Here is a 24,809-nt window from a genome sequence, read left to right as displayed (position 1 = left end):
AAGCTTTCTAACCCAACCCAAGCTTTTTTTGGTGTCTTATCGATTCAGTAGTATAGTAGCAACATTATCGCGCATTTTGAAAAAGTAAATCCGATAAGAAGGTGAATTATACATAAAAAATGACCAACAATTTCTTTTCTGGCAGATAAGAAAATGGTTTCCCGATGCACTAACATTATTTTTACAAAATGGATCGGGGTTGTGTCTTCACTAAACAACCGCCATCTTGTTACCTCACCTAGTGGTGAGTTTCGTCAGCCACAAAGGGTTTGGGTCTTAGATTTGCGCCATATTGGATTTAAAAATGAAACATTTTTATTTTTGTGTAATTTCCATGAATACTTCTGTTTTATTTACGCATCCGTTGATTCAATTGGAGCTTATACAATTAACACACACACACACCCGCCCACACCCCGCCCCCTAAGGAGGCGTCTGACTGACGGTGGGTCTGGTGTGTGTGGTGGCCTCCATTGCTAGCTCCTTCTGCGTTTCCGGCGGCGGGAGTGTCTCGCCGACGTCAATTTTCTGCACCACGCGACACGTCTCACTGGCCAACTCCTCGGGATCCTCGACAATGTCCCGGGCACACTCGATCTCCTTCTGAAGATCGGGAACTTTATGGGTAACTGCATAGCTACCAACGCCCAGCTCGGCATGAATGGAGTCTATCAAGTTGGCCACCAGGAGGCTCTCGTTGTGACTGAACATGTCGCTCTCGTTCCTACCCCCCAGGATGCATTTTCTCACCTCGTCGGCCTCGTAGCACATGCCCAGTCTGTTGTGGTAGTGAGTGGGCAGGGCTTGGTCCGACCCCGGAAGCGGAAACTCAAAGTCGGCCTCTTCGGTAACCAGGCGAGTGGGACACCAATAATTAGTCATCTAAGGAAAGCAAGTTATAAAATTGATGGAACTTGCACTTGCTCTTGAACTCACCTTGATGCACCCATCTTTTCCCTGGATTATGGCCCGATTGCTAAGCCGCTTTTCAGAAGTAACTTCAATGGTGGCTATCTGGTTGCGGCTAAAAGTAAGCTCTATATCTGCTGCCACGTCCACATTGTCCGCGTTGACCCGCCCGCTGACCTGGATGCTGCGCGGCACCTCCCGAAAAATCCACAAAGCCAGCTGAAGGCCGTACACGCCAAAGTCGGTAGTGACTCCGCCGTAAAGAGCCAGCCGGCTATTAAAATTATGATTTATTAAAAATTAAAGTAAAATATAGTAACCACTTACTTGTGAGCAATGGGCAGCCCTAGGGTGCAGTGCACATGTTGCAGCTCTCCGAGGCGATTCCGCAGGATCTGATGGCGTATATAATGGTATGCTGGCACACATCTGGGCCACATACCCTCCATGAGAAAGAGACGACGCGCCCGCGCCTTTTCCAGCACTTTCTTCACCTGATCCTCGGTCATGCAAAGCGGCTTCTCGCACAGAACGTGCTTGTCGTGATTCAACATCAGGTGGCACAGCTCCGAGTGCTGTGGGTTCAGCGGCGAGATGTATACGACATCTGAAGGGGAAAAATAGGGGTGCCATATTAAAAATTAATCATATGTCATGTGTGAAAAAATCCGTAAAAATTAATCATACGCCATGTAGTCTGAAATATCATAGGAACCTCTTACCAACATTTGGACACTTGGCCAAATCCTCAAAGCTTGTGTACACATTCTCCACATGATGACGCTCCGCGAAGGCCAGAGCATGCGATTGGTAGGCTGCCACACAGGACACGATACGGTGATGGTTCGGCGGCAGGACACTGAGCGCCGTGGCGAAATCGTCAGCCATAAGGCTGACTGGCGCTATACCCCAACGCAGGACCGTTCCATCGTTGGCAGTCCAGTCGGCACCCTCTCCGCCTTCGCCATTCTGCTCCTCCGATCCGGCATCGGAGTTAGACGGTCCGTTGCGATCGGTGAACCGATTGATGTGCAACTGCCGGGGGCGGGGCCGCCACAAGGTGTAGTCTTTGATGTCGCAGGCGACCATACCGACGCCGAACCGTCCAACACTGTTCGTTTTCTGCGATAAAACGGTGGGTAGTCGATCTGCGGGATAGTCAAGGGGTATTACTCACCGTGAATAGTGAAAATGCCACTTAGAAAAGTCAGAGATACAAAAATTTTATATTTTACTTTAAATAATTCCATAAATATCTGAGAAATAGCAAAGAATTACTCTAATATATTTATATTTTCCTCTTATATCTTTATGAAAAATGTATATATTTTAATTAAATAAATATCTCTAAGTGTACAACCGCCAATTGCCATCGATGGTGGCAACTTTGTCGCGTAAAACGCATTTCATTCATACAATCGAACGCTTTTCCACGAACTGGCGAAATTGCGGGTGTTGGTTTGGTTTGTTTTGGGGGCCTTCGGTAACCGGTCCATGGTCCGGGCCATCGGCGGACCATCTACGTCCAAACCGAGACGACGGACGCATTATGTGGCACTGTTTAGTGGTCAGTTCCTCCATAATTAGTCATATTTGTTTAGCATCACAACTTGTGAATGACTCGCTGCCGTTCGTCTTGCAACGCATAGGCTTTTTCAGGTTTTTAATTTTTTTTTATCTTTTTTACGAACGTTTCTGTTTTGTTTTTGTTTTTGTGTGTGTTGGCCTGGTCCTGGCCATGTTGGCCAAGTTGGGAGCTGCCTGGGCCGCGCACTTTGCGCTTCGTTCTGTCCGCATTCGAATTTCACTTTCTTTTTTAGAAACTAAGCATCGAACTGTTTGTGTATTTATCACAGCGACACCTTAAAATCAATGACAGGGTAGTGTTGCTTTTAGAAAAAGTTTGCTTTTAGTTTTTTTAAGATTATTGATTACTAAAAAGTAATAATTTGGGTTTAAAAAACTAAGATATAATGAGTAGACAACTTTGAATATTGAGAGTAAATATCATTAAAATGAAACATAAAAACTTACTTAAGAATCACTCTTTTTTAATATTTTAATTTATTTAAAAATCTGCCACATATTTTTAACCATTTCTAGTATTTAAAAAAGAGCATTACTCATTCACACTTTTGTGCTCAAAAGCACTGCCACCTTTTCTTAGCTTATTTCACTTTTCAATAATTTCAGTGCGTGCAACAATGTTTAAGAGTGTCCATAGACTCTATGCGTGTGTTTGGGTGTATGTGCGAGTGTTGGCAGCTCGTACCGACAAAAAAATTTGTTTATCTAATTAGCAATGCACCGGGCGACGTCTTTGCGGGCACCGCTTTTCACCTGATTTGGCATGCATGGCAGGCGGTGGCAAGTGGCAACTTGCGACTCGCAACTGGCAACTGGCAGGCCCCAAAGTCGATGGCCGTAGAAATTGCCCTAACCCCAAATGCAAAACAATAAAAATATGTACGAGGCGCATGGTTTATGGTTGTCCAATGAACGAAAGTGTTCTATGGGTGTGCAGACGAACCAAAAAAAAATAAATGAAAATAAAACGAAAACTGAAAACCTAAAATTTCGAAAATGAGAAAACAAACGCAACTCTCGCCCAGAGCCGGAAGTGTCTCTGTATATGTCAGGCTGTCATTGTTTTGGCTTCAAGTGAGAGTGTATGGCAGTGAAAGGTTGCCTAATTTTTGTCATTAAACTACTCCATCACGAATAGGAACAGGAGCTACCAGAGCACTTGAATAAATTGTTTAGAGTAGCATAAAACACTATATAACTATTAGGTGTCTATATATTCGATGTCTGTTTCTTCAGAGTAATAAAGAAAATATGACTAAATCACACTATGATTTAAAATCCAGATATTGGAGGCAAGGTGGCCAAGGAGTCGCCCCAAAACGCTGACAGCCGGAGCACACAAATTTGCCATGCGTGTGTCTTTTGATGACTCTTTCCCCGAAAGCGACGACACGACGACGGAGCCGACATGTTCATTAAAGCCTAGAGCGGCCTCATCATCCAGCAAAGTCCCATCACCATCCTATCCTTCTTCGCCTCGGCTGGCGACACCGACAAAGCAAATAAATAGTAAAATTTGCATGCCTGCAACATAAATCGTCGCAAAATATTAAACAAGTCAGCAGCAACAGTTGAAATCAATAAATTTATTGATACAATTTACACGGCCGAGTGGGCCTCCTCCTCGCCATCGCAGATCGCACAGATCGGGACATCGGACACAGCTACAGCAACAAACAATTTTAGCGGCAAAAATTGCTGGCAACATGCAACACGGCCGCATGCAACACATGCGCTAATTAAGGGGGGGCCCACACCACTGGCGGGGGTGCTTGGAAAATGCACTCTTCGATGGCCTTGCAACAGAAACAAGTTAACGAGCCACCGTCCAGGTGACCGACTGACAGGAAATTCGCTTCATTTTCTGACTTGAGAGAATCGGGGAGAGGAGGCCAAAAAAAAATAACAGGTGGTGTGGGGGGGACATTCAAATGATTTGCGATGATTTGGTCCTTGCTCTGACTTTATTACAAAACATAAAGTATCGAATTGGAAATTAATGAAGATTTAGAGGGGGCCATTAAAGTATTTTATGATTCGAACATAAAATCGGTACTTAAAGGCCATATCCTTACTTCAATTCTGTTTCAAACTAAAACAAAAAAAGAAAGTAATCATTTAGTATTCTGAAATCATAGGTACTTGAATACAATTGTAAATATTTGCATTTTGTTTGCCATTCTAGGTTGTGAAAGTCATGCGACGAAGTCAAGTTCGTTGCCAAAGTCTTTTGCTTTACGTTTTTTTATGCGGTTTTTTTTTCGCAAAATTGCGCCTTAATTGACACCTTGTGTATTTAAAAAAAAAAAAAAAAGAGTACACTTTTACAAAGGGAGGCTTTATGGCCTAAACCAGCAACACCAACAACTACAATATAGCCATAAGGCATCAGCATAATCTGAGGCTGATGCTGTTGTTAATACTTTTGTTGTGTCTGGTGCTTTTTATTTTTCTTGGGTGGCTGACAAGTTTCAAATGCATGTCTGTCGGCTCACTCTCATCTTCTCCTTAGCTACGCACACGCCCAGCAGCAACAGCAATAGCAACACTAGCAACAGCAACAGCAACAGCAAGACAGCAACTCCAATTGACAGCCAGTCATGTCATGACTATTGCCAATTGTTTTTGCTGCCCAAAGCTTTTAACATATTTTACGATCTGTTGACCGACAGTAGAAATTTATTTTTCGGTTTTTATGCAACACCTGAAGACTAAAAGCGAAAGCCAAAAATAAATAAAGGCATTCAAATGCTCAAGGTGAAAAGGATTCTAAAGTTGAAAATAAAAGCCTTAGGAGTCTTAGGACTATATTATTAAAATACCCCATTAATTTATTTAAGACCTTTTTTTTTATAAATCTGAAAATTAATTCCAAACATTCTGAATATACACAAAACTTCTTTAAATTAAAAACCAATAAATGGTTGTTGGAGAAAAGTGAGTCTGATTAAAGCCAACAACAAAAGCCAATCGAAAAGACGACAACTTTGGTGACTACGCCGACTGCAGCGTTGACAGAGACTGCAACGTCGACGCATGTGTTTATTGATTCGTTGTGGTTAAAAAAATAAAAAAAAAAATAAATAAATAAAAAACAAACTCGACGTCGACAGAGCAAAGACAAGTGCAGACTTCGTTTGTGGCTGCAATCTCAGTCGCTGTCGCTGTTGACGCCTCTGCTGCCGGCGGCGTTGACGTCGCTGCCGTGTTAACAGTTTCGAATTTGAGTTTTGGCCAAGACCACGCGAAATCAGTTAACAAACGGACGCGTTTTGAAACGGATGCACTAGCCAAGCGAGCTAAGCGATCGAAACGAACGAAAACCTAAAGAAAAAAAAACCTGTAGACTCTCGTTTTTTCCTGGCTCCTCCATAAGATCCGACGACGAGCCAAGTGCTTTGAGCCAAGATCCGAGTTGGCCAAGACGAAGCCGTGCGAATGTCTGTCGGCTCAGGTGGCAGAAGCTCGAAGAGCTGCTATCTTCATCGGTCGCGTTGGTCGTTTAAAAGTGAAATTTACTGAATGAAATGAAATGCCTTCTGGCCAGCCCCGCTGTCTGGCGATTTTTGTGCGAATTGTGTGTCTCGCTGTTTGATTATTGATTTGTGACAATTGTCGGCAAGGAAATGACTGCAAATTAGTTGGCCAAATAGCCATTGCAACCGAAAAGGATTAAAAACACCAACCATTATCACAAGCATCCAACGCGATTTTTATATATTTTTTGGACAAATATTTGCTGCTGCTTGTTGCCAGTGGCATTGAATGGTAAGCCAATTGGCTGGAAAAAGTTAGGTGATGCAAGATCCTTAGATTGTGTAAGATTTTGTGAAAGGCAAAGAATAAATCAGTTAGCGGTTTTAACAAACAAATTATACTGAGAGAAGTATTATTTTTAGAACTTGGTTAAACCAAAATAGAAGTCACTTCTTCAAGAACATTTTTTTTCTTTATATATAAATTTATATATATAAAATTGGCCAGTAAGAAAGTGTTTATGAAGTCTAGATGACTGTTTTCTAAACGGTTATTTTCTTAAAAAATAATTATATTTATTAAACGTATAACACCAGTAGTGCTTTATAAAGTATAAGTCCCCTGGTCTTGTCTTTTATTATTAATGCAATGATCTGAGTTGTCAATTATCTTTTCATGCCATATCCTATCCAAGTACTTACTTTTTAAGCTTGATATTTTACGAACACTTAAAATCACCTCTTAAAGTCTTAATCAAATTAAAAAGCGGTTAAGCAACTTGTAAGCCTGAATGAAATTATCAAATTATTAAGTGTTGATTTATCAGGAGTATATTGATTTTTTCTTAACTTTGGGAAAATAAGTGAAGAGAGAAAAAGACTAGCTATAGACTTCAATTTAACTACCAAAAATAAACTCTTTAAAGAGCCTCAAAACCCATAAAGAGTCTCAGATATATAAAAACATCTATAAATCCTGGCCAATCCATTAAATGGATCCGTAACTATTTTAGCTTTGCCATTTAAGAATGGCTCAAGTTACATTTCACCTGCAGCACTCGGTCACGACTCATTGTCCATTTGACCATTTTCACGCATTTTCCATCAATCAACTCTCGGTTTTCAATGGTATAATCCACGAGTGCGGATGTTGCACATAAATTCCACCTTTCTTTGCCAGCGAAATCGAACGTTTTCGTCTCAAACGATCATGTGTGTATATATTTAAGCAAAGAATTAAGACACTGAATTGATTTAAGCTGGCGCTTAGACGGTTTCAATGAAAAAACCAACAAGCATCACTCATACGCCGTGTGGACAGAGAACCATGGTGGCGACGAGAGAAAGGGCAGACACTTGATTTTCCAGGCACTCCCGGGCCACTCTGAGCATTTATCTTTCACTTAAAGTGAAGATGACATTCTTTAAATGAAATTACCTGCCGGCAACAAAAAGCAGCAACTGCAACTGCAACTGCCGCTACTGATGTGATGTTGCATTTGTTGATGTTGCTGCTGATGCTGCTGTTGATGCTGCTGTTGATGTTGCTGTTGCTGCTGCAGCTTCTGTGACTGCAATTAGTATTTGTCTTTGGCTAATACGCTGCCATGTTGGTATGCATCTTTGTGCGCCAGTTTCTTGTTGGTTGTGTTGCTGTTGAAGCTGCAAGTTGCACATTGCTGTCGGCATAAAAAGTGTCGCGCACTTGAATGGATATTTGGTCTGCTTCGGTTGTTTGTCTATTTATTGGTCTGTTTGCTTGCTCATCGGTTTTTATTTATCATTTTTTTTACACTCATTGGCTTAGCCCGACCACTTAACAGCCATCTCTCTCTCTATGAATCTCTGAATCTCCAGTGGAGCCTTTTGGGCAGCTTTTCAGTCCCCAAGTGACGGCTTTTAGAGGCAACGATTGAAAGTGCTTGGAATGCATTTATGATACCACACATCAACCTGATGCGTTCATACATTTTTTATTTGAAATGGTGTGGGTTGCTCCTCTATGGCAATCTGAGAGGTCGAAGAACTTCAAATGGCAAGAAAGTTGGCACCAAATGCAATTTTTTGACTAAAAAACGATCAGTTTCAAATACATGTATCTTGTTTAAGAGCTTCTTAATAATGCTAAATAAAAAGCCGTCAACTAATCACATAACACTTCGACGGCACACTTACATTATTAGCCTGCCACTTTTCTCCTGTCATGTAAACACAATAAAAAATTAAATAACTTGAAAAATATGCGTAATTAAACGCATTATGCAAATGCGATGTGAGATAAAACAAACAATTAAATAACTCAAAGCTAAATGAGAGCGAAATATAAAAAAAAACGAGTTAGGCCTACATCGTAAAAGTGCAACAATTTTGACGGCGGAACTTATGAAAATTGGGGGAAATTGTCTCCATCATTAGACTGGGAATACTTGGAAAATAGCCCGGGAAAATTATATTCAATTGCAAGGCCATCCCACCCCATCCACTTAAAATCTGACCGTCGGCGAATTTTATTTGATTTTAATTGCTGCCATAGCAAGATGTTTGCCATTTAATGGCTTTATTTATGCGTGTAGTAATCAAGTTAATTTTTACGATTGCCGCCGAGCGAGTAACAGCAAAAGAAACAAGCGTTGCTGCACGCCGGTAAAAAAAATCAAAAAAAAAATCACAAAAAACAACAAACTGCCAACCGGCAGAGCTGCTGCACAATAAATGCAAATTTTCTTTTATGATCAAAAAAAAAAGCACAAGTTTCACTTTCGATGGGAACGAAAAGCAACAAGCCGGGCTCAGGTCGAAAAATTTTAAAATATGACATGCAATTGGGGAGAAAGATGTTGATAAGAAGCCCTCAGGATATCTTCGAAAGAAGAATCGCCGAAAGAAGAGGAAAGTCAAAGAGCCGCCGCCCACCCAGGACGGTGGAATCTTATACCTGCGAGTCTTCCGGTCTCGGTTTTGTTTATTTGAGAGTCCAACAAAAAAATATCATAAACAATAAATTAATCGGATCAATATCGAGGATTTAGGAAGGGGGTTTAATTTTATGATGCTTTATTTTTATTTAAATGTAAGTTTAAACTTAAAACTTTTACGAGAAAAAACCACAAAAATATATTGAACCACAAGTTCGTGTCTTAAATCTTTTGTTCAAAGAGTCACGTTGACTGGCTAGTCTAAGGATTTTTCATATCATTGCGGCATCACCGCTCCCTGGGCAACTTAAATTGAAAACCACTTTATAAAATCAATTTATAATTTAATACCTTTTTTATTATTAATACATGAAGCCAAGTGAAAGGTTAATTATCTTTACTTTTGCCAATAATATTAAGCAGACATTCCATTTTATGGCCATAATTTTCACAGCATTTTGCTACCTGAATTTAAAAGGAAAATATACTGCCACATAGCTGCGGTAAATTAACTTGCCAATAATCTGGATAACAACCTGTTAAGTGACTGCCAATGTAACAATGTAACAACCGATGCCAAACTTCCTCATTCATGGCCGTTATCCAATAGTTAAGAATCGAAATTGCTGTGGCCGAAATTGCACAGATCAAGTTCGTCGTCGGACATTGGCGGACACAATCATATTAAATCATCTGGCGAGTCATAACCGAAACTCAACAATTTTAACAAATTTCCAGATAAGACGAGAAAAACCCGGGACCGATCAACGAACCGAGCCAAGATGATTGGTGAACGCCACAAGAGTCGCGATTTGGTTACGATACTTGGTCTGCTACCTCTCCTTCTGCCTCTCCTTGGACATGGCTTGGGACTCGCCTCTGGCCAAGTGGTCGAGGTCTTGGCTCAATCTCAATCACCGGCAACAACCGCATCCACCGTGGCACCGGCAACGGAGCGCCAGACTGTGGCCGAGACGAAGACAAATGCCAGTCAGGATGAGGTACCTGCGACAACAGGTGAGCGAACAACAACCGCAGCGAAATGAGAAATATGAAAGATTTGCACTTTGATTTTGTTTCGCCAACATAATTGGCTGCATGGCCTCCGGGATGGGTGGGGGGATGGAATGGGGTGGAGTGGAGGGTATATACAGGGGTGCCGCCTTGGAGTAGGGGGCACTATTTTAATGGCCAGCATTAGGAGATCAAACAATTTTGAACGCAATCATGCGAGGCATTTTAATGCGAATGAAAGTGAAAATCGTCTGGCAACATTGTTTCATGGTCACTGGCAATTATGCAAGGATAAATGGGATACAACAGATGCATGTACTCGATTGCCTGGGATGGAATGGTCTGGGATCGGATTCAATTTGGAGTGGCTTTAGCACTCACTTGCCAAAGTGAAGTACCACCATGTGTAGGTAGGCAGGCAAGCGCCCACCCAAATAGTCACGAAAATCAGTTATAGTCGGTGGTTTTAATACCCTAAAGGTATTATTTTATATAAAGGTAGTAGATTCTAGTTAGCTAATATTTAATTATAGTTATTTAAGGAACAAAGACCAATCGAGTCTGAGAAAGTTATAACCTTTCCCTTAAGAGTATTAAAATGTCGAGTAGTAGAAGCCGACAAAGATACATGAGTACCCATTTCCGTTTGGGCATATCCTCACGTTGCCAAGGAGCACTCAAAGCTGAAAAATCTGAGATCCCAGAGCCGTTGCTTCCCAGCTTATAGCTCCGCATGCCTCGGCGCAGCCGCTCAAATGGAAAGCGATTTGTCTGGTTTTAGCCAATAATTTATCAGGCCTCCGCATTCGCAGTCGTCGCCTCCGCCGCCTGTGACTCTGGCACCGCCTATGCCTCGTAATTTTCCTCAGTCCGTTGATCAGTCAATCAAGCATGGAGCCCCCAAAACCCGAACTCTAAGTCAGCCCAAGTGTCTGTCTGTTTGCGGTGTTGATTGCCATGGTCGTGGCCCCCGAGGAGTTGGACAAGAGCCGGGTGGGCGTTGGGATCAGGGTTTCTGTTGACTGGCCTCTGACTCTGGCTTAATTAGGAGCCGCACCAGGGGGAGCACCCAGCTAGCTCTAAACACCTCAGCCCCCTCAGCCAATCGAGCGAAGCTCCAATCTTGCACACTGTCTGCGGGCATTAAAATCAATTTATGCACAAACGGTTCAAAATCGATTGAAGACCATTGGCAGCGAGGGTAGCTTAGTGAGTTATTCTTTATAGGATTGTCCAGTAAATATTTTGAAATGATAGAAAAGCGAGAAAACCCCCCTCGATGGGAGACACCAGGATGCCAAGTCTTGGCCAAGTGACGGGACAAAAACATTTGTTAACACTTTAACGAGTTATGATTTGGCCTTGGCTCCGGCTGGGAGCCTCCTGGCCATTGGCGAGGCGGCAATTAAAGCTGCATATGTAAAAGTAAATTGATACGGCACTCAATCATCTGCATCGGCAACTATTTTTTTTTCCTATTTTGCAGTTCGATCCCGACTGGATCCAAACAACGAGTGGCGGCCACTGGGTCACGGAGATCCCCTGCAAAAGGATCCCACCTACGACTACAGCCCTCCGGCCCTGGAACGGGTGCGCTACTGGGCGGAGAACAACAGCACGGGCCAGAGTAATCCGGAGGCGAGGAAGAAGGAGCTGCCGCCAGAGGTGCTGAGGAACAAGACTAAGAGTGAAATTCTGGTCCTGGGCCAGGCCAGTGAAAGGGTGAGGACGGCACACTCGCATTCGCACCCGCATCCCCACCAGTATCCTTCGTACAACCAGCAGGCCAAGTACGCGGCTATCAGGAGGAGCTACTACGCCCCCACCCAGCAGCATCTGCATCAACAATCCCAGCACATGCCGCCCACGCACCTGATGCCCCCGCCGCCAATGGTGATGGTGAAGTCCAGTGGATCCGGCATGCCGCACATGGAGTACCGGCACAGCATGATGGCCACCGGATCACCCACGTCCTATATGAGCTACATGAGTTCGCCGCCCCCGAAACAGTCGATGACTTCTTCGGTGATCTACCACCAGCCCACGATGATGCACCACCATGCCTCCTCATCCCCGCCAGCTTCGACTCCTTGGCACCCCAGTAGTGTGTCCAGCATGCCGCCACATCGTCTGAGCTACCCGGATCCCCATCACCAGGAAACCATGCAGACCTACAGCTTCTCGCGGCCCAATCACCATCAGTCGGTCAGCTACTCCCCCAACTCCCTGCCAGGACACCAGGTAGGACAGAGCGGATCTAAGGCATCGGGAGCGGTGAGGAAGCCCTGGTTGCATGAACTACTCCAGAAAGAGGTGGTGTTGAACAGCAACAAGCCCAAAGTGAAGCCCACAATGCCAGCCACCAAGTACTTGATGGGCACTACTAAGCCGCATCATTCTCTGCCACCGGCTGGCTTTGGAATTAGTTCCACACGTCCTCCCTTTACCTACGCCCCTGTGACCTTTGTGCCAGGACCTCCCACTATAGCGGTACCCACAGTGGCCACCCTTCTTCAGCAGCCAGAGATCTTTATAACACCCACTCCCCAGACTAGCAGTTCGGGATTCAGGCCCATGCTGATGACCAGCTCCTCCACAACTGTGACCGTTCCCTCGACCACGCCCACAGCTCTGCCCATTTACCAAAGGACAACCACTTCCAGTGGCGGCAGTACTACCAGCAATCGGTTGCTAATCCCACAGACAAGCAACCTGGCCAAGAGGCCCACTGTAGCTCCAGCTCCCTCGCCCAATGAGGCCACAACAGACTCGCTTTTCTCGCACTACAAGCAGCCGGCGAAACCACTACTGGGTCCTATGTACCTCATCATTGAAGGCCACTCCAAGGTGAAGACCTATGGCCAAAACGAATTTGATCCACACAGCCCCAAGTTAGTGCCGGTAATATCGAAGCGGGAGCCAGTGGTTAGGATCGCAGATCCCAACGAGAAAAGGGGAACAGTGGAGTCGTATCAGGTGAAGCATTTGCATACAAAGACCACACCCATGACAACCACAACTACTACCGAGAGGACCACAAGTACCACCAAGGTCTCAACCACTAAGGGAACTACAAAAGCCCCCACAAAACCCACGCAAAAAACTGCAGATAGTACTACTTTGAAGGATATTATTACAGGTCCTACTCTTCCGACGATAACCAAACCAACTGAAGCTGCGAAAACCACACAAAGTCCTCCCAAACTCTCTGTAAGCACAAAGACTCCCTTGGCCCAACCATTACCGAAAGTGGAGAGCCCACCAAGTGGAGTCAAAGATCTGCTAAGCTTACTTGATAATATGTTTGCCGATGCCCATGAAATAGCCTCTTCGGCAAGTCCTTCCCCACAAGTCTCCAGTTCCACCATGGGCACTATTTTGAAACCCATAAGCACGAAATTGTTGCCGCAACAACCGGAACCCAGAATTGGCACCAAAGGAGCCGGCATAGAGAGTCTCCTCACTGATGGAGATGATGATGATGAAGCTGCTGGAGAGTCAGGGTCAGCAATTTCTACCGAGACACCACCCCGGGCTACACGTCAGGTCTTCGACTATGATCAATTGCCAGAGTCGCGGATTAAAGAAGGGGTCACCGACAGCGATATTATGGAATACAATGACGGGGATGACGAGGAGGAGGATGAGGAAAATCCAGAGGAAAACGATGACAATGAAACCGCCACCGATGACCAGTTGGAGGAAGACGAAACCGAGGATGAGGAGCACAATCTGCTCAAGCGCATCGACCAGTTCGTGGACGACGTCGACGACGGTGACGATGATCTGGAGGATTTGATCGAGGATCTGGGACGAAAGCAGCATTAGCCCAAAATAAGCACTTCTCTTAACTGCGCTCTATACCAAATCTATCAGATACTTATTTTCTCACGCCTAATACGTCTTCGTTTGTACATAAGTCAGCTTTAAATGAATTTGTATTTATTTGTTGTTAGTTCTTAGTCCCCTGCTGCCGTCACAATGTGACTGAAATCTATATACCCGCGGCGATTCGACCAGCACTTTTCGGTGTGTAATTAAGCATTAAATTATTAAACTTCCATACGTTTGTTAGTTGTTAAGTTTGCAAAAAATAAAAACAATAAATGATACAAAATAAAATGAGTATTCCACTAGTGTATTGATGCAGATCAATGGGGAATCGAATGCAACTTGACAAAGGTACGGATATGGTTTGGGACCACATATGAGTATCCTGGATTTTCTAAGAGGGTCCATCACATAAATCGGAAAAATATGGATGGAAAATTTTTTTTCCAGATGTTGATACAATTTAATAGAAAATTGATGTACAAATCGTTTAAGGTATTCCCCTCAAGAATCGGATGAGTATTGGCAAAGATATAGCTATCGCTGTGGGCCTTATTGTGGCTCCATACGATTTTGGACATCTTGAAGGGGATCCTCCAGGAATTTTGACAAAAAATGTAAAAAAAAATTTGTTCCCAGATTTTGATGCAGATATAAAGGGAATCGATGTACAAATCGTTTAAGGTATTCCGCTTAAGAATCGGATGATTATTGGCAAAGATACAGCCATCGCTGTGGGCCATACTGTGGCTACATACGATTTTGCACATCTTGAAGGGGAGCCCCCCGGAATTTTGACAAAAAATCTAAAAAATATTTTGTTCCCAGATTTTGATACAGATTGAAAGGGAATCGATGTACAAATCGTTTAAGGTATTCCGCTCAAGAATCGGATAATTATTGGCAAAGATACATCCATCGCTGTGGGCCATATTGTGGCTCCATGCATGTTGATAGAGATGCTCCAGAAAATAACAAAAAATCTGAAACATAATTCGTTCCTAGATTTTGAAGCGGATTGGAAGGGAATAGCAAGAATAGGTGAAATCTTGGAAAAGATATAGCCATCGCTGGGGGTCATATTGAAGAGGAGCCTCTCCATACATACATTACATTACGGGCGCCATCTATTGATGGATATTTCAAGATACGCGGGATCTGAAAGCTTTCAGCTGTAATATCGAGCGCCAAAAAGACAATATCGATAACAGAACTGCTAGTACTATCGCTTATTAAAGTTAATTTCCAATTCAGAAACCGCCGATAACGAATAAGATCGTGGTGGTGGTGCATGTGAAGAGTAAATAAGAGTATTTGAAGAGAAAATATAAATTAAAACGAAAACCGTACGCATAGTAGAAGCACCATCGCTTCGTTTTGTTTATTTCCAATTGGAACTTGCAAGCGCCGCGTACGGTAAAATAAGCGGCTTCCAGTGCGCCGGAATAATTCTTCTTTTTGGAAGTTCCCGAGTCGTGGGTGCGAAAACGTCAACAATTGAATAAAAATTGTATGAAAGGTGTGCTTTTATTTGAATAAAAAATAAGTAATACCCAGACCCAGAGTTTACAGCCTGTGAGAAAATGCAATTAAGTTATGGTCTTTGTTTATGATCCGAAGTAATTCGTTTCCCTTTGCGAGTGCGGCTTTTATTTTTGTTTCGTGAGAAGCCCAAGAAGGCAGAGGAGTAATGAACCTGAACGACCAAGAAGTTGGCTTGCAAATGCAGTTCTTTGAAGCGGAAAGTGTGCACCCTGACTGACTGAATAATAAAAACAAAACCAACAAGTGAAGAAACACGTGCTGTTCGTTTAGCGTCCAAATGACTCAAAGCCAATTAGGCAGGCGGACTTATTTTTATGATAACAGTCGGGCTGATAAAACAGAAAACAAAACTTAATCACACTTAATTCAATACAGTGCCTATTTTTATACTGGCGGGAAGCAGTACATTCATAAACTCAAGAAACTATCTGCCTGAATTTGGGGTGATAATGTCGTCGTCGTCGTCGGTAGCCTTGTGTCTGAGTGCTATATGTACCATAATATGTGTATTTGCCCAGTGACTATACTAAAATAACCTTGATCCGGGCATTGCGTCGCGATCTGAGGAAACAATTTCCAAAATGTGGCGTCGCCGTCGTTCAAAATCAAACAAAAAACCAAACAAACTTCTATGCCAAAAAAACCGGTTGATGCCTAAACCCAAACAGAGAGTCCCTTAGTTTCTCTGATCAGAGATAAAAAAGAGGGAAATCCACTCTATCTCTGATTAGAGAAGAGACAACGAGACTCTTCTGGTTGGAGAGAAAAAGCTTTGCCGGAAAAACGAATTCCAATTCAAATTCAAATTAGAAAATGCCAGCTGAGCGAGTGCTCTGCGTTTATCAGTCGGCGGCAAATGTCAGACTCCGAACTGATAACATTTCGTTTGTATTTCTGTTTTCTACTGTTTCTGATTGGAGTGTAAGAAGGCAATTGCTTACAAATGAGTTTTATTTAAATAAAATTATAATAAATTAATTACAAATAAAAATCCAATGAGTAGTTAGTGAAGTTTACATTTTATGCGGGGGTATCTATTGTACTTTGGACTTTATGCCTGTTATCTACGACCCTGTTATCGAATCTCCACTATAGTCTGTCTGCATCCGCTTTACAATGTAAGGGGCAGGCCAATTATGATTAGGAGGTGTCCCAGCCAGACATGTCTACCCGTGGCAACATGATAAGCCGGCTTATGCAATTCCCCAGTCTATGAACCGCATTGATAACCTTTTTCGAGCTCGAAATCGAGGGATTCATTTGAGTTACTGACCTACTTTTATCGCGACAGCGGAAAATTCTTCATCCATTTACAGTCATAACCGGTTCCGGCAGTAATTATCACAAAAAAAGAAACCCAGTAGGCTGCAACTCAAGTGCCTGAAACATATTTATAGTTAAAAGGAGCGTCCCTCGGACATTGTTGGCAATTTCTCTCGGAGGTGCACATTAAATACAAATCAACAGTAATCATTCGCTTTGCTGGCCAGATTGCTCAGAAGCAGCACCGCCCCCACCTCAGATTTAAATTTAAACCAAAAGTTCAACAAACTAATCGACAGTGGAACTTCAATTTGGGGGTTTGTATATACAGCAGGAGTTGGAATTACTTTCCAGAAGATAATCTCTCTTATAATGTGGCTCTGTAGTTACTCATCATTGCAAGTGATGAGCCGTGACGATTTCGACTTCGAGTTCTGGATGACGTTGTGTCATCATGACTCGACTATAACCCGCAGTGCATTCATTATACATTACATAAAATACATATGTATTCCTTGTGGTTTCCTCGTATCAGTTCAATGTACTTCAATGATGATGTAAAAGTGACAAGAAAATATTCCTCAAAGATTTCGAAAAATTCCACATAGTTTCCTGACCTTGTTTTCAAGAAAACAAACATTCTATGGACATAAACACACCTTACAATCACTTAATATAGCATTTTTATATTCAAGCGATAAGTAACGATTATATTCGAACTTTGATACGAACTACAAAACTACTCAAATAAAAATATAATTGAGAAATAAATTGTTTCCTTTCTATAGATGACGTAGATATGTATTTTCACTGATAACCCTCAAATTTCGTCATCGGACTATATAATTTTTTAATATTTGTTGCAAAAATAATTTCTTAATCGATCTTGTCAGATGTTCTTTCGAATAAACAAGTTATATAAATAGAATTTTTAGAGGTAGTGAATTAATTGGAACAATTTGAGGGTCTTCAGGGATAGTGATTATCGGGTTGACATGCGATCTTGACTCTCGGTAGACAATGTCAACTATAACTATCAACTTGGCAACTGGTTTTCACGATTCAAGTGAGAAGTTGTTGGTTTATAGACCTGGCATCTAAACCGCTTTACCATTAGAGGGGTTCAATGTCTATGCAAATAGGTATCTGATTACTTAATCGCCAATCACACAGAAACACGAACTTTGAACGCAAAGTCTAGCAAAGAAAAGCGACTAGTACTCTTCAATAGTTTAAAGAAATAGCAGAACTTAATCTTTCGAGAATAATTGGTTTATTATCTTACATTTTTTGTAATTCTGACCTAGAAATACTATCCCTCTTATCAGTGTTTAATATTTAATCTTGAAATAATCATATTTTAACCCCAATCTGAGGTATTTCTGTGTCAGAATATAAAACACTTCGAGTGTTAATGTGGGGTGAAGAGAAAATAATCCCAGTTCTTATCGCTGAATTGCACTTTTACGAACCAAAATAAATAAACGATAAGATTCGGGTTCATAAAAAAAAACTAATCACCGTAAATTTAAATTTCTTTATAGAGAGTGAGAGGTAGCCATGACCACCAACAAGGATCCCCAAGTCAAGGGGGCCGTCAAAACAGAAGAGACCACAAATGGCGGAACTGGAGGGATCATCAAACGCCTCAGGAGATCCGCCTCCGCCACGGAACACAATCTCAGTAACCTGAGGAATCGGAAATCCACCCAGAACCTATTCGATCAGCATGGCAATCCCATAGATCTGCGGCAATACCGGAAAGTTTTGGACAAGGATGAGAACGGAAATGGTATGAACGGAAGTGAGAAGAAACTGCGCTACAGAAGGACCCAGAGTGTCACGAGGGCTGAAGAGATCTCCAACAAGGAGGAGAAACAGCGAAGAGCTCAACCTGGCAGACCGTGAGTTATAAAACTAAGCTTGGTAGACCAATATTGAAATATATATATCCTTATTTCAGGATCCATCGTCCTAGAGACTCACTGTTCTCCTGGAGCTCAGGGTTTACCAACTTTACGGGACTGGTCAACTGGGGGTTTCTGCTACTCTGCATTGGAGGTCTACGTCTGGGTCTGGAGAATCTACTCAAGTAAAGCAGACACTAAGTAACTCTGACTAAAAGATATATAAATATATATTATGATCCTTAGATATGGCATTCGCATTAATCCCCTGGACTGGTTCTTCTTCATCAGTGGCCACAACGAAGGCGAAGGTTACAATGCCCTCATCTTGAGCATTTGTAAGTATCTTGAAGATCTTATATCTATAGAACCGATATATATATTGTATCTGTAACTCTCAGATTCCCTAGTCCATATATCCCTCTGTCTCGCTGTGGAGAAAGGCCTGGCCATGGTAAGTACTCACTCTGATAGCATCGAACTCCCAATTTCTTCGATCGCGACTTTATTAACGTTATTAGCTTGAGCATGATGTGGTTCTCTGGTGGAGTTTACTTCTGTAAGAGATTCTTCTAAAGGCCGGTTGCATAAAATGCATAAATTTTCGAGTTTCAGTTTTTTTTTGTTTTCGGGTTAAAATATAGACAATTTTGGAAAAAGTGAATAAAATGTGTATGTCACTGTGACAAAACGTTGTGTTCACTTGGAAAGCTACTTGTGTTTACAAAATTTTCTCAAATCATAAAACAAAGCTTACAAAAATATACCCTATGGCTTACTTATCTAAGAAAAAAATTCTTGATAGGTAATGTCTTTAAAATCTGAATGCGAAACATAACTATTTATTTGTGTACAATATTACTCTTACATATAAAACAATTTTTAAATGACGATGAACCGAACTAACGAACGATTAAGGTTTGCAAGCATTACGAAGGTATGGCGAGGTGTGATTGATTGAATGCCTTCTTAAGATTTCATTTAATGTCGTTAGGCAACGGGTACGCCGGCTTGATCACAATATTTCTGGAGCATCTGCTTATACTCCTGCTCGAGGGGCGCTATCAAAGTGGGCAGTTCTCCGACGCGTGCCTGGGAGAACTTGGAGATTGCACTGGCCAAGTATTGCCTGGCATCGGGGATATCGGCCAGGGGATCCTGTACCTTGGGCTGTGCATGTGTCAGCTGGGCGAACGCCACCTGATATCCTCCATCACCGTCCTCAGCAGTTTCGCCCACCTCGATGCCAGCCAACTTCTCGGGCGGTCGCTCGAACAGATCGATGAGGGCTTGAAGCAGGCGGGGCCAGTAGGCAGCATACTGCGGCTGGAACATCTCCGGGGTTTCCGTAAGCAGTTTAGTGACACCCACAGCCACCACCTTGCGGTCCAGCTCCTTGATGACCTTGGACATTTCGGTAATGAAAATACGCTCCAATAGCATGCCAAACATGCCGGACTGCAGCTCATCGACCAGCTGAACCAACTGCCCGCCGCTGAACTTGATCACATAGAAGCTAAAGAAGACGATGATGCCAGTGATGTACTTGGCCGTTTTCGAGAGCGACAGGCGCTGGAAGATCAGCTGGAAGACCTGACGCATACAGCCCTCCAGTTCGGTAGGGGAATAGTAGGATAGCATGGTCTGCATCAGATAGAATCCCTCGTGATCATTGGCTTTTGAAGCAATCATTTTCTGGAACACGCCGAAGACTCCATTCTGAAAAAAGAACAAAAATTTAAGATTTACAAAAAAGGGCTATAAATTTCTGATAAATCTCACTCACAATTTTACCCAGAGCCAAGATCTGAGCTGAACCCTGCTTAATAAAAGCACAAATGAGGCGAATGAGTGGCTTTACATTGCCGGAGCGATCCCAAAGAGCGGGAGCCAGTAGGCACGGGAACAGAGCCCAATAAGGCTCCGGTATGGGTCCAGTACCTTCGCGTACTTCCAACAGGACAGAGAGCATTTGGAATACATAGGGCATAAATTCGATGATATCCTGCTGCAGGATGCCCTGGAAAACAGGGAACAAGACCTCTTCGAAAGAGCTCACAGCAGAGGCATCAGCTTGGCAAACAATTCTGTAAAGAAAATGCATTAATTTTCCGTAAAAGGTTAGCTTGCAGTAACACTTACTTGATGGACAGTGCCAGGGTTTCGAAGAGATAGTGATTGAAGTGAGGACGTGATGGATTCTTGGAAACAAGAGTAAGGATTTCCGTGAGACGTGGCAGAGCCAGTCCCATAAAGGGCATAGAAGCTGATTGCAAGACGTGGAAACTGCGCATGATGGCTAATTGAAAGAAAATAATATTTTTAAAAGATGGAAACTTTGAAAAACAAAAGACAAGACCCACCTTTCATTACATACTCATTCTCGGCGGATCCTGGCAAGGCAAGCGTTGCAAACAGCCCACTAACCAGTTGGTTGGCATGAGGGGCCAACACCTGGGGACCGAATACAGTTGCATTGCTGGCATCGCGCATAGTGAGTATCTTCTCCACAGAGCAGGCGGCATAGCTGTGCACCACTATGCTCTCGGCGGGCAAATGGCGAATGAGATGGGGCATGCAGGTGGCCAGGATCTGGGGGCCCAAAACGTTGCGGAACACCATCACGTACTTGATGGCAGCCGCCTTCAAAACGGGTATCTCGTTGACATTGGGCCTCTCCAGCTCCGGAATGATCTGCTGGGCACAAAATTCCGGCAAGGGAACCAACGCCGAGGTCTGGGTAATGCCATGCTTTTGCGTACCACCCCGAGAAGCCCACGATGTGACCAAGTAGATGGCAGTATCCTTTGACCGCCAATTGGCGGCCGGATTCTCCTTGTACTTGGCCAGTAGGATCTCCAAATATTGCCCAAAGATACCGAATATCTTCTGCTCAAAATTAACCGACAAGGTCTTCACCAGATCACAGGCAGCGCGACGTCGAGTATCGATATCGGAACCCTCAATATCCCGACGAATGTACTCCTCGGGACTGTCTTCAAAGATTTCTTCGTCCGAAGGGCGGATATCCAGATTGGGAATGACGACTTTGTCGCAGATCCTTGCCAGAATTTCGGGGTTTTCGAAAATGTTCTTGTAGTGCGGACGCTCAGCAACCACGGAAAGGAATTGCAGAGCATGAGACACCAACTGCGAAGGGAGTTGTAGATGATTTATAAAGAAAAGATTCTAAAATAGTCATCAAATAATTCCAAACTCACCGCATCGTATTTGGTTTGCAGACTGGTCTTGACCAGCAACTCCCAGACTGCTGTCACAAACTGTTCCATGAAGGGCTTGAACTCCTCATCGTATTTCCTGGCATACAGACAGATATTCTCGCATACCTGGGTGCGCAGATGTTCCAGTACGCCTGCATCTTCGTCGTCATCTGTACGCAATGCCTGCACATCGACAGCCAGCTGCTGAAGGAATGCACCCATCCAGGTGTTCATGTTGTCCTCAAAGAACTCGGGCAAATCCTGTGAGTTCAGCGAGAAGAATACTTTGTTCACCAACACCAGCGACCCGTAGATTACTTTGAGTGCCTCGGGATTATTTTCGTGCACCTTTGTCAACTGCATTGTGGCTTGAAGTAAATCCGTCAAAGGCTTAGCCATGCGATCGAGCACGAACTTAATCTCCTCCCAGAGGTCCTGGGACTTGAACTCGTAGCGGTAGCGCTTGAAAAGCGAATGGGCTGTTTGCAAAACACCATTGATGACATTGAAATCGCCGGAAGCGAAGCGCTCCACCATCTCATCAATGAGCTGCGGCCATTTTTTGGGGAAATCATGCTTTCCAATGATGCTGACGGCGTCGCTCAACTGCTTCTGCAGGGCCAGCGGGGAGTGAAGCATCAGTGTCACAATTAGGGTCTTGATTGTGTTTCTGTCGCTTTCGTGAATGCGATCCGGCTCGTTGCTGTCCTCGTGGGCGGCCCAGTTCCGTTTCACGTAGTTCTTGAACGCAATGGCGCCCGCCACCCGTATGGTCATGTCCATTTGCGCTTTGTCGATCAGGTTGAGGAGCAGCACCGGATAGTTTTGCTGCAGTTCCGTGCCCTCCAAGAGTTTCTCAGCTGCAAATAGAACAAAAGATCATCATTATAAAGGAAAAATATATATATTTCTTCACAACTGTAAGCTTAGAGGCCGTTTCCGGTAGAAACGCCTTAGCAACTAGCGGGTAACGGCAGATCATGACTGCGATAATGAATACGGCAGAAGTGCAGCATTGAAAACACATCTGATGGACAGTAAACCCCTTCTTTGGGATAAAAAAAAGGTTCAATTCTTCGAGGCGTCGCCAAAAAAACCTTTCCCGCGCACACACACAGCCACGAAATGCACGCATGTGCAGATGTGTGTGTGCCGCAAACACTCACCCGGCCGGCGAACATTTGGATCGGCGCTCAGCGTCTGCTGCAAATATCCGGCCAACAGCTGCAAATTGGCGTCTGTAACCTCCATTGTGATTTGATCTTTGATTTCTTAGTACTGTTACGCGTTAAATTATATCACTAGCTTGTTGTTTTTCTCCAGCTGCCTTTGTGCTTTGCAACATGAAATGAAATCGACAATAATTGCAAATGGCAAATCAGAGGTAGACTAGTGTGGCCAAGAGTTTGTAGCTTTCGGTATTTTTTTAGATGATGGTCATACTTAAAGTGAAACTGGTCACACTGTGTTTGACCGTTACGAAATATTTTAAATCATATTTGAAATTAATTAATTTTAAATTTGTTACTTCTTTTTAGGAAATTATTGCCGAAGGACTGGGCATCTTCATTCAGATTGTAAACATAATTGTGCTGGTCTGCTTGCCTGTGGTGAGCATCCATCTTAGAGGTCATGCCTTTAGTTTGAGTAAGTAAAGAAAAGTATATTTTATTCTCCATGTTTTAACATTTTGTTTTTAGTGGGAGCTTCTACGGTTTGCTTTTATTACTCGGTCCTGTTTCTGAAGCTCTGGAGCTATGTGCAGACAAATATGTGGTGTCGCCAGACCTACTACCAGAAGAACCCCCGAGAACGCAGGCCCAGCATCACTTTAGCAGAACTGAGTAGGTTTATTCATTTTAATTTAAGTATTTATTTACTTAATTTAATTGCTACTACAGAAAATGGAGCCCTGGATGGCGGCGATGAAGACGAAGCTATCCCCAAGCTAGTACAGTACCCGGATAATCTCACCTACAGGGATCTCGTGTACTTCCTTTGTGCCCCCACTCTGTGTTATGAATTGAATTTCCCGCGAACTTCGCGCGTGCGCAAGCGCTTCTTGCTCAAGCGTCTCCTGGAGGTTGTGATTGGAGCTAATGTGGTCATGGCTCTGTTCCAGCAGTGGATTATTCCCTCAGTTCGCAACTCGTTAATCCCATTCTCCAATATGGATGTTGCTTTGGCCACTGAGCGACTCCTTAAACTAGCGGTAAGTCAAATCACTATCCAGACTTTATTGAAACTAATCTCTATATTTTGTTTAGTTACCCAATCACCTGTGCTGGCTGTGCTTTTTCTACCTGATGTTTCACTCCTTTCTGAACGCGGTGGGAGAACTACTGAACTTTGCGGATCGTAACTTTTATTGCGATTGGTGGAATGCCAATAATATTGATACTTTTTGGAGAACCTGGAACATGCCAGTCCACAGGTGGTGTGTTCGTCACCTTTACATCCCAGTGGTTCAGATGGGTTACTCTTCGCGACAGGCTTCAACTATAGTGTTCCTGTTCAGCGCCTTCTTCCATGAATACTTGGTAAGTATCTAAATTGACTTTCAAATAAAATGACTTTTAATATTTAATAAAATTTATACCTTCAGGTTTCAGTTCCTCTACAAACGTACAAGATTTGGGCCTTTATGGGAATGATGGGCCAGATCCCTCTTTCGGCCATTTCGAAATATATTGAAAAGCGTTTGGGGCCCCGAATGGGCAACATTATTGTTTGGGCCTCCATTATCCTGGGTCAGCCCCTCTGCATTATGGCCTACTATCATGATTATGTGGTCCACCACTTTAAAAGCGCACTCAACGGCACCGACTATACGTCACAGATTTTTAAAATGAATTACAACTGAAATTTCTGCACTGGACTGGTCCGTGTACTTTTTAGAATTTATAAGCCAGGATACAAGTTAAGGAAGTGACTTGTGATTTGCCACAATACAATATCGAGTTTGTATGATTTTCGCACATGCATGTAGTACTGATGAACAAAAATAGATTGTTATTGAATGCATTTGTTAATGAATTTAAGTGTCATGTAAATAAATAGAATTTTTAAAAATAATACGGTGTTATTTTTAAATAAAAAGCTTAACTGGAAATCCTAAAAAGCTGCATGGGATTGTAATGC

At 43.1% G+C, this 24,809-nt stretch overlaps 4 protein-coding genes across 6 annotated transcripts; 2 read left to right on the top strand and 2 right to left on the bottom strand.

Annotated features, from left to right (window-relative positions):
- Positions 1–318: 318 nt before the first annotated feature.
- LOC6497366 (trans-1,2-dihydrobenzene-1,2-diol dehydrogenase) lies at positions 319–19,178 on the bottom strand. The gene is made up of 5 exons (XM_001962201.3): positions 18,914–19,178; positions 1,632–2,057; positions 1,237–1,516; positions 937–1,183; positions 319–882 (listed from the first exon to the last, which is right to left on the bottom strand). Exons 1-5 carry the CDS (start codon positions 18,975–18,977, stop codon positions 424–426), a joined length of 1,476 nt encoding a protein of 491 aa, XP_001962237.1. The 5' UTR covers positions 18,978–19,178; the 3' UTR covers positions 319–423.
- LOC6498179 (flocculation protein FLO11) lies at positions 5,660–14,028 on the top strand. Its single transcript, XM_001962202.4, has 3 exons — positions 5,660–6,264; positions 9,626–9,904; positions 11,388–14,028. The coding sequence occupies exons 2-3, from the start codon at positions 9,670–9,672 to the stop codon at positions 13,727–13,729; spliced, it is 2,577 nt and encodes an 858-aa protein (XP_001962238.3). The 5' UTR covers positions 5,660–6,264; positions 9,626–9,669; the 3' UTR covers positions 13,730–14,028.
- On the top strand, positions 14,995–24,743 carry LOC6498181 (diacylglycerol O-acyltransferase 1). 3 transcript variants are annotated; one of them, XM_014906540.3, is made up of 10 exons: positions 14,998–15,251; positions 18,085–18,444; positions 18,504–18,632; positions 18,694–18,785; positions 18,849–18,901; positions 23,207–23,315; positions 23,369–23,512; positions 23,570–23,880; positions 23,936–24,208; positions 24,274–24,743. In XM_014906540.3, exons 2-10 carry the CDS (start codon positions 18,101–18,103, stop codon positions 24,529–24,531), a joined length of 1,713 nt encoding a protein of 570 aa, XP_014762026.1. In that variant the 5' UTR covers positions 14,998–15,251; positions 18,085–18,100; the 3' UTR covers positions 24,532–24,743. The 3 variants fall into 3 exon arrangements, with proteins under 3 accessions (XP_032307604.1, XP_032307603.1, XP_014762026.1); XM_032451713.2 differs by having other exon boundaries at positions 14,995–15,242; positions 23,369–23,880; XM_032451712.2 differs by having other exon boundaries at positions 14,995–15,251; positions 23,369–23,880.
- Positions 19,254–23,067, bottom strand: LOC6497365 (exportin-2). Its single transcript, XM_001962205.4, has 6 exons — positions 22,835–23,067; positions 21,669–22,528; positions 20,811–21,597; positions 20,590–20,746; positions 20,234–20,534; positions 19,254–20,166 (listed from the first exon to the last, which is right to left on the bottom strand). Exons 1-6 carry the CDS (start codon positions 22,917–22,919, stop codon positions 19,438–19,440), a joined length of 2,919 nt encoding a protein of 972 aa, XP_001962241.1. The 5' UTR covers positions 22,920–23,067; the 3' UTR covers positions 19,254–19,437.
- Positions 24,744–24,809: the final 66 nt, after the last annotated feature.

This window comes from Drosophila ananassae, chromosome 3R, assembly GCF_017639315.1.
Source record: "Drosophila ananassae strain 14024-0371.13 chromosome 3R, ASM1763931v2, whole genome shotgun sequence".
In the NCBI taxonomy this organism is placed as follows: Eukaryota; Metazoa; Arthropoda; class Insecta; order Diptera; family Drosophilidae; genus Drosophila; species Drosophila ananassae.
Note: the sequence above shows the minus strand (reverse complement) of the source record. Positions and strands in the feature narration are given on the sequence as shown.

Coding starts and splice junctions, on each gene's coding strand:
- LOC6498179 (XM_001962202.4), top strand. CDS start 9,670: ATGATTGGTGAACGCCACAAGAGTCGCGATTTGGTTACGATACTTGGT. Junction 9,905..11,387: donor TGAGGTACCTGCGACAACAG/GTGAGCGAACAA, acceptor CCTATTTTGCAG/TTCGATCCCGACTGGATCCA.
- LOC6498181 (XM_032451713.2), top strand. CDS start 18,101: ATGACCACCAACAAGGATCCCCAAGTCAAGGGGGCCGTCAAAACAGAA. Junction 18,786..18,848: donor TGCCCTCATCTTGAGCATTT/GTAAGTATCTTG, acceptor TGTAACTCTCAG/ATTCCCTAGTCCATATATCC. Junction 23,881..23,935: donor AGCGACTCCTTAAACTAGCG/GTAAGTCAAATC, acceptor TATTTTGTTTAG/TTACCCAATCACCTGTGCTG.
- LOC6497366 (XM_001962201.3), bottom strand. CDS start 18,977: ATGCTCAAGCTAATAACGTTAATAAAGTCGCGATCGAAGAAATTGGGA. Junction 1,517..1,631: donor GGCCAAGTGTCCAAATGTTG/GTAAGAGGTTCC, acceptor TTTCCCCTTCAG/ATGTCGTATACATCTCGCCG. Junction 1,184..1,236: donor GGGCTGCCCATTGCTCACAA/GTAAGTGGTTAC, acceptor TAATTTTAATAG/CCGGCTGGCTCTTTACGGCG.
- LOC6497365 (XM_001962205.4), bottom strand. CDS start 22,919: ATGGAGGTTACAGACGCCAATTTGCAGCTGTTGGCCGGATATTTGCAG. Junction 22,529..22,834: donor TCCAAATGTTCGCCGGCCGG/GTGAGTGTTTGC, acceptor TTCTATTTGCAG/CTGAGAAACTCTTGGAGGGC. Junction 21,598..21,668: donor TGCAAACCAAATACGATGCG/GTGAGTTTGGAA, acceptor CTCCCTTCGCAG/TTGGTGTCTCATGCTCTGCA.